General features: G+C 38.9%; 1 protein-coding gene across 8 annotated transcripts in view; it reads right to left on the bottom strand.

The window, feature by feature from the left end:
* Positions 1-7342: 7342 nt before the first annotated feature.
* Csnk1g3 (casein kinase 1 gamma 3) overlaps positions 7343-11445 on the bottom strand; it is a 95917-nt gene continuing 91814 nt past the window's right edge. For all 8 annotated transcript variants that reach the window (XM_090340085.1, XM_090340087.1, XM_090340089.1 and 5 more), the window contains one exon: positions 7343-7742. In XM_090340085.1, coding sequence (XP_090196211.1) covers positions 7688-7742 — 55 coding nt within the window. In that variant the 3' untranslated portion in view covers positions 7343-7687. The remainder of the gene's footprint in view (positions 7743-11445) is intronic.

The raw sequence follows: 11445 nt of genomic DNA, 5'->3' as shown, positions 1-11445 counted from the left end.
TTTAGCAAAGCATCTGATAGTTAATGGTATCCAAGTGGTCAAAAAATTACCATACAATAAGAATATTCAATCATTGTCCAATAGAGTAGCACTGATTTCAGCACATGACAGTGGTTTAACAGAGAGGGCTTGCTTGGGTATTTTGTCATTTTTATCAAGGCATAAAATCAATCATTTTAAGCTCATGTATGTCCTTAAGGGAGGGAGGCAATATAACCAATGTGCAAGGAGATAATGTGCACGCACACACGTCAGTGCCTGGGTGCTGCCTGCCTGGCACTCTACTAGCTGAGTGACAACTCCGTTTTTGGCTTTTTTGGAAGCTGAAGTAAGAGTCTCATGGACTTTTCTACACTGGCCAGCTCTGGATCTTGGGTCCCTCAGTAGCTAGATTATAGATATGGGCTATCAGAGCCTGGCATTTCATGTATGGGTGTGTGAGTGCACACGCTATTCCTGGGGCTTGAACTTGCTGCCAGTGAGCTTTTGTGTTAAAGGCTAGTTCTCTACCACTTGAGCCATGCTCCATGTTTGGCTTTTTGCTGGTAAACTGTACATAGTCTCAGGTTTTCCTACCTAGGATGGCTTCAAATCCTGATCCTCAGTATCCAAGGTAGATAGAATTACAGGAGTGAGCCACAGGCACCAAGATAATATTTGTATTTAAATGGTTAGAAAAATCAAAACACTTTGAAGACAAATTTCAGTATCTATAAAAACAATTTTTTTTGGAACTCAGACATGCTACAAAAGCAAAGTGGACACTCATCACAGAGACGATATGTAGTGCTTGTATTGCTTTGTACTGCTCAGGAATGAGTGTAAATCAACACCAGCCCCAAGAGCCATACCTATTCTCATACAAACCTTTTTTTATTTTCTGCTAGTACATAGCCATCATGTAATCTTTGAGTGTGGCACCATTAAGGCACAGTGGAGTTGAATTTTTTTGTTATACAATTACATGGCAAAGCATTGCATTTATCATGGAGTATTTGAACTAAAATAATATTTCTACCATACTAGCATAAGCACTCATGACAATATTCTCAATTCACAATAAAGTAACAGAACAATTAAAGAACCCAAACTTCCCTTCCCAGCAGAATTTATTCACGTGCATGCGAGTACACACTCACACATACACATACTATAATAAAGGAACAATACAAGGAACTTTCTGTATGGCTCATTTGTTAGCTAAGCAAAGAAAGTTATCTGCTGATGGTGTATTTCAGTTAATTGTGTTAGACTCCAGAGGCCACAAAGTGTATCCAGAGAAATTCTGACTGTGAGCCTTTTAGCAGTAAGACATAAGAACACTATAGTGTAACCCTCAATTGGTTTAAAACAAGTCATACTTGCAGTGGTTTTCCTTCTCATTTTTGATTAATCAGTAGGGATTGCCAATGCAGCTAGGCATTACCTTGAAGAAGTCAATTGTGACTCAAGTCCAGCTCTTAAAAATACTCTGAGGGCCGGAAGTTTGGCCTACTGTAAGAGTTCTTGCCTAGCATGCACAAAGTCACAGGTTTCATTCCTTGGTACCATATATATAGAAAAAAGCTGGAAATGGTGCTGTGGCTTTAGTGGTAGAGCACTAGCCTTGAGAAAGCCTAAGGACAGTGTTCAGGCCCTGAGTTCAAGGTCCAGGACTGGCAAAAAAAATACTCTGAACAGAACAAAAATGAGTATTTCCAACAAAGCTCAGAAAACTCTCATCCAGTACAACCTGAAACAGAATCTCCTGAGATGTGTTGTAACTGATGGGGGTAGAAATAGATGTGGAAAAGGATTACCTGGATAAACTGACAAACCTTTTGAAAATGTCAGATCTTCCAACCTGATATACACTTCATTCACAGATGTTTTCTACAGAAAGTATGTGAATATATATTTATATATGTATGTATATACATACATATATAATATACATACACACATATATACATATACACACACATATATGTATGTATGTATATATATATAGATATATATATGTATATATATCTATATATATATATATATCTCCCAGTTCTGGGGCTTGAACTAAGGGCCTAAGCACTGTCCTTGGACTGTTTCAAGGCTAGAACTCTACTACTTGAGCCACTGTATCACTTCTGGCTTTTTTTCCTATGTATGTGGTACCAAGGTTTAACCAGGTCTTCAGGCATGCTAGGGAAGCACTCTACCACTAAGCCAAAGTCCTGGCTCTGAGTCATGTATTTTTTTTCTTTTTTTTGCCAGTCCTGGGCTTGGGCTCAGGGCCTGAGCACTGTCCTTGGACTTTCTCAAGGCGAGAGCTCTACCACTTGAGCCTCAGCACCACTTCCGGCTTTTTGCTATGTATGTGGGGTACTGAGGAATTGAACCCGGTTCTTCGTGCATGCTAGGCAAGCACTCTACCACTAGGCCAAACTGGCCCGAGTCATGTATTTTTGAACTAAAGAAGACTTAATTCAGCCAATATTACAAAAAGCTGACTACCCCGCCTTGCCCAACCATGTAACAATGTGATAACAGTGATGAGGTTTTATTGCAATCTTTGGTTTGGGGAGCACTAGGGTTTGAACTCAGGGCCTTATGCTTGCCAGACAGGTATGTGACTATTTGAGGAGCCACCCTAGTCCATTTTATTATTTTGATGAGGTTCAGGAAGTCTTGTGCTCCAGAAAGTCTATTGCTCCAGAGGTTCAGGATTTCAGATGTGTGCCATCATTCTTAGCTTGGTTTTGAGATTGTTCTTGAGATGTGGTCTTGCTGACTTTTTTGCCCAGGCTGGTTATGAACCATAATCTTCCCATCTCTGCCTGCTCCAAAACAGGGATTATGAACATGAATCATCATCCCCAGCTTTATAGTATTTTTACCTAAGGCTACCTTTTTTTTTTTTTTTTTTGTCAGTTGTGTGCCTTGAACCTGGGCATTGTCCCCGAGCCCTTCAGTTCAAGGCTAGTGCTCCACCAATTGAGCCACAGTACCATTTCTGGCCTTTTCTGTGTATGTGGTACAGAGGACCCGAACCCAGGGCTTCATGTATGCTAGGCAAGCACTCTACTACTGTGTCATGCTCCTGGTCCTAGCTTGAAATTTTCTTAAACACAAAGAATCCTTTTAAGAATTACTTAGAACACTGGAAAGTAGCTTTTGCTACAGACCTGAAAAAGGCAAATACCAAGAACAGAATGTAACAGAATTCAACAAGTATTTCTAAAAGAAGATGTGGTCAAGAGTGTTACAGGCAAGAGTTGAGAATAGTATTTCTTTGTATCTATTGGTGGGGAAAAGACATTTCCAAAGGTGAAGTAGAAAATACACACCACAGATCAACATTAACATGCAAATATTTGCAGCCAACTTCAAACCCCATTAAGTAGTAGTATCCCTGCAAAATAACTACATTCCTATCATTGATAGACTTCTACTGTATTCATGTTAATGGAAATATTAAAAATGATGTTCAAGGGGTACTATTTCTTCTTACATTTTATCAATAAAACATGTGGAAATTTGTTCACTTTCTAATTGCTTAAGTATATAAAAGCCTCTAATTTTGCTTGCTTTAGCCACAAAACCTGAAACAGCAAGAAAAGGGGAAATGGAGAACTTCTTGTCTCAACAATAAGCTGCTGATACATCTTGCCAGTCCTTTTTTTCTACTACGATCCACACATTTTTAGGAAGAAGTCTTGATTTCTTATGTGAATCTATTAGATCTAGGCAGAAAACTAGCTACCCTGAACATCAGTAAAGCTTTATCACACACAGCTATTTCCTCACAGAAAAATTAGGTTTTAATTCTAATCCAAATCGATCACCAAAACAGTGACAAATAAGATATTTATCACCTTTTTTTTAAAAACCTGTCTAGAACATTTTTCAGCAGTACTCATTCTTAAGTAACTTCTAATACTAAGAATGCTTTTAAGATTCTGAAAAACAGTAATGGGAAGTTAGAACAATCAGGTATGCATTTCTGCTAACCATTTTTGCCACATGGTAGTGTTTATGTTTATTTTACCTATTCAGTAGCTATTCACTCTCCTGGTATTAATATTCTCACATCCTTTTGGGTGACCTCTCTTCTGCTTCATTTCTCAGTCCGTGTGTCTTCTGAAGGTGGGCCCATAGCCCCCCTTTCCATAGTAACTGTTTTGGGATAGATATGTTATCCGCAGCAGAAATGTCTTCAGATCTAGTTGAAACCATTGCGGAAAAAATAACCCTTAGGTTCTATCTAGTTAGTTACTAAGGCAGCAGAGTAAAATCTCACATTACTGGTGGTCACTTCACCATCCCACCACATGGATAAAGAAAATAGTAGGCTAGGAAGCCAATCTCTAGTGATGGATCACACCCTGCAATCTCAGCCCAAATTAACAAGACTATACCACAACAAATAAGCTGAGTATGGTGGCATGTGCCTGTAATTCCTCCCTTCCTACCCAAAGCTGAGTATGGTGACATGTGCCTATCCTCCTCCTGCCCAAATATAAATAGGAAGATCATGGTTGGGTCCAATCCAGTTCAGATAAAATCAAGAGCTGGGGGATTGGGGGAGAGAAAGGGAAGCTAAAGCAAAATGAAGCAGGGAGTGTCTCAAGTGATAAGAGCACCTGCTTGGTAGACATGAAACTCAATTCAAATCCCAGTACTACTAACAAAGGGGAGGTGGAGAGAAAGCAAGCCAAGGGCCATGAAGACAGTCCTGTCCTAGAACCAGGATTAACCACATCTGAAGTGATGTACCACTGGACTTTGTAACTAAACAAAGCTCTGATTGCTTAAACTAGATTATGGTTCAATTACTTGAGGCAAAGGTTCTTAAGTAATGCAAATACATGATCACTGAGTATGCAACACCTGAATCTTCCCTCAGATTCTTCTAGGTAAGGCCTAATAGAGATTATGTGTTATATGTTAGTTCTCCTGCTTTGCCCATGGGGCTTAATGGAAACAGTATTTCCAGACTAAGTGACTGCTACCTTATCTAACAAAATTCTATTCATGCAACTGGTAAAAGCACTTAAAACACAATGACAGAAGTGTCACAATTTGTACTTCCCATTCGAACAATTTTAAATTTGTTCACTTAACACTGAAGTCATACTGCTCAATTTCTATGAGCCTAATACATAAGTTCACTTTCAAAAGGGAATACATTCTGCTTCCCTTCATTTATTAAAATACAGCTTCAGTTGTTCAACTAATTAATTCAGATAAATATAAAGCAAAAAAAGCTTAATCTTCTGGATCATGTGCTCCTTACAGCTATGCTCTGAGCAAGTACAACAAAAATAAAACAACAGAAGCATGTTCCTCCAGCTCTGCGGCTCACGTGTCACAGACAAAATGAAGTGCATTTTTAAAACTCCTGCTTGGAATCAGTGATGGGATTATTTTACTCATGATTAGAGGAAAGGGGGAAAAGCAAGTTTAAAAAAACTACCTTTATTTTTTATTTCTTTTTTCAGTTACATACTTTTAAACAGGGATGTGTTTCATTATTCAGACGCTCAGGCAAGGTTGACTTCATTAGTGTTGACAGAAAAGCATAAAAATGCAAAACATCGTTGGCATAGCTCGCACACACCTGCGCTGCCTCCCACTGAAGACATCCATGTTGCCAGAAGACTCCATCCGTGGCATTCAAATGGAGCACTTAAAAAAAGTATTGCTAAAAAGCAAATGTCTACACACTGGTCTTTGCAGCAAATAAGGGTATTCATACTTTTAAAATATTTAAGTCCATAATTGGATTAATATACACACCTTCTTATGTATAAGGGATTCAGATCATATAAACACTGTACAGTCCAAAAAACCCTATGGAGAATAAAACTAAATAGAGGCTTATGATAAGAAATACAGATAGCCCATGTATTTACAAATATCATAGACACACAAATTTGGTCAAATACTGTAAAGAAAGAAGTGGTTTCACATTATAATGGCCAAACATCCACCTATCTTGCTCAAAGCAAGCAAAAATAAAAGCTCAGTATGTAACTTCTGTAGTTTAAGACATTTTAACAAATATCTATACAAATAGAATGGAATTGTTGACCAAATGAGACAGCCAGTGTCTTCTAGGCTGGGCTTAGGTCTTCAAAATCAGGAAAAGATTAATCCTCGGACTCAGAGCAACAGTGACAATGTCCTGATTTGTGGTGTCATATGATGCTTACTAAATCAAAAACAACACAATGAGCTTTTGGCTAATAAGAAAAATAAATTACAAAGTACAATTAAATACCTGTAAAAGCAATAATGAAGTAAAAATGTGGATTTGTTTACATTGATGCACATTTTAAATGTTACCTTGAGACAATAAAAATAAATAAGCACACTGGAGGCACATACTTCAAGACAAAGAGGAGACTGCATGGGAGGAGTAAGTATCAACTGAACAGTAAAAAGGAGACCTGGCCAATGTAACTCTTTCCAGCCAGTCTTCTTGTTTTAACCCTTCCAGTCAAATGTCACAATAGACTTCCATCTTTGTGGCTTAAAACAAAGCAACTAAAGAAGTGTGGGAAGGGCTTCCTCTTACATACAACTGTTACTCTACACATACACGCACACACCACTGCAGGCACTTGGGAAGACCAGGGAGACGCGCACCTGAACCTCCTCTCCAAACACGGTTCGACCATGGAACTCTTGCTGAAAGCGGGGAAATTCCCCCAAATTAGAAAAGTTAATACCAGGGACTAGCGCACAGAGGGCGATCTAGTGAGCCACCCAGTTTTTATTGCTGGGAAGTGTTTCTGTTTTGTTTTGTTAATCAAAGGGCAAAACCCTTAACAGATACCACCACTCAGTTTTCTCCAGGAGGGTGAAGTATTGTCAGCAGGCTTCAAGCTCAACCAACTTCACATTTACTTCTTTTGCTTAGTGTATTTTTTTAAAATCCCAACTTCTCAAAATATCCATTCCTTGATACCCAGCATACACTATCATCTGGAAGCATAAAGTTATACTATATAAATATTTGGACTTAAAAGAAAAAAAAGACAAGTGCTTTTGCCACTTCGTAACACTGCACTTCACATAGTAGGGCAACAAAAGAGCTGGGACGTCCCACACTTCTTTGTGACTCCATCTGCCGGACTATTGCATGTTTTGCTCAGTACCTCTAGGAAGTGAGTGTACCGATTTCACAGAGGGAATGTTAAGAGGACTCATGAGTACAGTACCATCAGGAATACTGCAATCAATGCAGGTGACATAAAATAGAAACATCTCAAGGAATTTTAAAAATATTCAGCCAATTCTTGTTTTCTCTGCGACCCTGTCCATTGGGAAGGAAATTTCTGTTGGCATATGCTTCTGCACTAGGTACCTAATTGCTCGACAAGTAAGATTACACACGGCTTTCCTAATAAGCAGAAGAGCTTCTGGAAAACATCCTGTGGACATGAGCTCAGCAGTGTCACCTCACTGGTCCACTCCACTCACTGATAGACAAAGCACTCAGGTTTTGATCACACTTTAAAGCTTCCATAAAAGTTAAATTAGGCAAAAAAAAAAAATACGAATGCAAGACAACCACAAAATGAAGTATGAAAGTATGACATTTTTTGTTTCTGCGAGTCCTTGAAAATCTATGTGGTCACTCTAGAGATGATTTCAACCATGACAGCAGATGAACGTGTAAGCAATGCTCCGCTATCTGTGTCCACAGTCACTTGTGTCGCTGCAGGGTTTTCCTTTTCCTTCGTTTGAAAAAACAGCAGCACCTGGAAAGAGAGGGAAACAATGCTTTATTATACAAGCCCTAAAATTAACAATGGCTAAATCAATTGTATTAACTAAAGAGTCATAAAAAGCAACAGGCTAGTGCAAAAAAAAAAAAAAAAGTAAATATACCAGTGAAGCATGTCTATTAGTGAAACTATGACAGAGTTGTTACAATTATGTCTCCTCAACATGCCTTTTAGTTGTAGTGATGCATCCTAGGCAATGTGAACAGGAGCCAGCAAATTCAAAGGACTTTGCTCCAAAAGGGTGGGAACCTATGGCTCTGCTTCTCAACTGAGCCAACATAGGAGTTAGAATGCTCAGTAAGCTGGCAGGGCCTGCTTTCCTCATGTTCCCTTCCTCCCCACCTCCCTCCCCCAGGCAGTCTCTCCCTTCCCCTCTGATACAAGATTGCTGAAGCTATTGGAACAAAGGCAAGGGTGATTCTAAGGGTGGTGACCTCTGGGTCACCAGGAATCAGTTTGGAATCCAGAGACAAAAGGAACTAAGAAGAACATTTCCTGCCATATTTACCAAGTAGAAATGAACAATATCACATACACAAGACCAAAACTGCCACTTAAAAAGCTAAAACAATGTCAACCTTACTATGTACTCCCTTACGTGAACACACACTGAGTATTTCAAACAACATAATCAAGGTGACTTTATAATTCAGAACAATATGTGAAGACTAGAGAGAACCAGGTTCTCTCACAGTACATTTTCTTCCTACCATACTGCACACTCATGTGGAGGCTATTAAAACCCAAAAGGAAATAAGCATAGGTGATCAGCACTCATCCAGAGCAATATAAAGAAAAGTTACCTCTAATTCCTTTTATGTTTATTTTTTTTCCTTTTGATAGTACTAGGATTTGAACTCACGGATCTCTATTTGAAGACAAGTACTGTACTACTTGATCCATGCTCTGGTCTTGAATTTTCTTTTGGTACAGGCAAAAATGGCTAGCTATTCTCGAGTTTTCCACTGAAATCCAATGTGAGTGTGTTGGTATACATATTTTGTAATAAAAGCAAAATGTGGGGCCGAGAGTTTGGCCTAGTGGTAGAGTGCTTGCCCAGCATGCACGGAGACCCAGGTTCAATTCCTACATACATAGAGAAAGGCCGGAAGTGCTGCTGAGGCTCAAGTAGTAGAGCTCTAGCCTTGAGAAAGTCCATGGACAGTGCTTGCCCTGAGCTCAAGCCCAGGACTGGCAAAAGAAAAAAAAAAGCAGAATGCTCTTGGAATTCTTACTAACCCACATTCATTAAGGGGTATTAACAACATCTGCAAGATAATCATAATAAACACCTTGTAGTTTTAAGAGTCCTATTTTATACTATCTAGTTATCAATCTCTATTTTTTATTGTATTTTATTGTCAGGGTAATGTACAGAACGGTGCATTACATTTAATAAAAGTAATTTCACGTCATTAATTATGGTTTCTGCAGAGACCCACATCACACAACTACACCAAACAGTGCAATATGACCAGTCAATGAGATGCCAGTAGTGTGAATTTGTGCTGTCAGCTGATAAAGATTTAACCAGGAATATCTACAGTTATGAATGTTTACAAACCTTACCTCATATCACTGAGCAAACTACCAGAAAAAAGAAAAGAGTTATGCAGCCAAGGGCCTAGGCAAGTGCTAACCTAGGAAAGCAAGGCCCACCAGGCATCCGATCCTCCCTAGGCTTGGAAAAAATAAGTCAACAGCTTGTTAATCCTAGCTATCAAATCTTGCTCAAATCTGTTACATAAATTTTCTGTAAAGCAAAACATGATTTAAGTCAAAAAAGCTTTTTAAGAGATAAAAATCTTTTAACCAAAGACTTAAAAAAAAAAGTCAGAAAACATCCAGAGGGTAAAAAAGCTGATAAAGCATCAAAAACTGGTATTCAAAACAGACAGATTTTTTTTTTTTGCCACTCCTGGGCCTTGAACTCAGGGCCTGAGCACTGCCCTTTGGCTTTCTCAGGGCTAGAACTCTACCACTTGGGCCACAGCACTACTTCCGGCTTTTTTCTATGTATATGGTACTGAGGAATCAAACCTGGGTCTCTGTGCATGCTAAGCAAGCACTCCACCACTAGGCCAAACTTCTGGTCCCAAGAGATGGATTTTTAAACACTAACTTTAAGAATTAGATCATACTTAAATGGAAATGGATTAATTAACATAAAGTTCTTTAAATGGTGTGAACTGTTGCAAGATATGATGTCATTTTGAATTCCTAAAGTGCATCCCTTCAAAACTTTTTCTAAAATATTATTTTAAATTACATAAGCCTTTTGGAATAGGGAATTTAATGTCATAAGTTTTTGTTAGCAAACTCAAGTCCCAGTTTTTCATACTTCTCTTAGCTATTCACATGCCTTATGTATTTCCCAGTATCATTTTCAGTATGATCAAATACAGAAATCTATGCCAGGTATTTATTTCATACTAAATAAAATTTTAAGGTGAATTCTAATTGTAGAGCCCTTTAAGTTCAATCCTAATTTACCAAAAAAAAAAAAACCCCACAAAACCTCTTTTTCAAAAATAAATCTCACTAAGTAAAAATAGCCTTAGACTTCCAAAAGCAAAGCTAGATTGCTTCTAAAGAAACTACCACAAGATGGCAGCACTGTTTCATCTAACAGAAAATTCAGAAATGTTCTCAAAATACACCCTAAAAATGGGTATTTTAACCCTGGGTGATTCCTTTAAAGTCATTTCCAGTAAGATTTACACTCTTACTGATTAAGAATTAAGTCTCTGCTCAGTTGTCTCCGTCCCCATTGTACTGGACCTACATTAGTAAAGCAGGTGCTCTCCAATTGGGGCCACAAGGCCCTAGCCCTTTACTCCTTTGTTAGCTCTGAAATTCCTGCTCCTTCACGCCACAATTTAAGCTTTTCAAGGGCTTGCTCCCAGATACACCCCAACAAGGCAGTATCAACTTGATACTCATTTAATAAAGCTAGTGAATAAATTAATATTTTGGCTCCTAAAAATGATTCCTAAGAGTCAGAACATAGTAAAGATCTTAGGCATGTTCTAACTTAAGAGTTCTCTCTCGGGCACAAAGTTCTAGTGACTTTCAGAAAGTAAACATTTTTGTGCCTATCTCACACAGGTGTTTTGGAGAAAAATGACTTGCCTGGCATTCTTAACCAAGTCTGAACCTTAAGGTCAGAAAGCACTGCTCTTCTTACTGCGGTTCCTGGATGACTGTTCCTGTTTCTTCTTCTAATCACTCTCAGTCCTGGATGCTGCAGGACATGCACTGCAGACATAGGTGGGACCAGGACTTCAATGTATGGAAGTGCAGGGACATGTGTAAAAGCGGACAACAGAATTTCAGCACTAGGCACTACTGAGGTCAGGGGAAAAAATGACAGTGACTGTCAGTAACTACTATAAACAGCAAGCCCTCACAGTACCTCAGATGATGTGAACAAGTGGGGGTGGACTTGGGAGGACCAGCTTGGGAAAAATATTAGCAAGACATCCAGTAAAAAAGCCAGGCACAGGGGTTCAAGACTGGAATCCTAGATAGGCAGGGATGAGAGGAAGATCATGGTCCTGTCACCGCAAGCAAAAACAAGATCCTAACTAAAACAAAATGACACGAGTGCCTGATTAGCCAGGACAGGTCCTGAGTTCAACGACAGAGAGAAAAAGAAAGGAAAGAGTAGGCCAAT

This window comes from Megascapheus bottae, chromosome 10 (genome assembly GCF_031878675.1).
Source record: "Megascapheus bottae isolate mThoBot1 chromosome 10, mThoBot2.hap1, whole genome shotgun sequence".
Lineage (NCBI taxonomy): Eukaryota > Metazoa > Chordata > Mammalia > Rodentia > Geomyidae > Megascapheus > Megascapheus bottae.
This window is presented reverse-complemented; position numbering and strand designations above follow the sequence as displayed.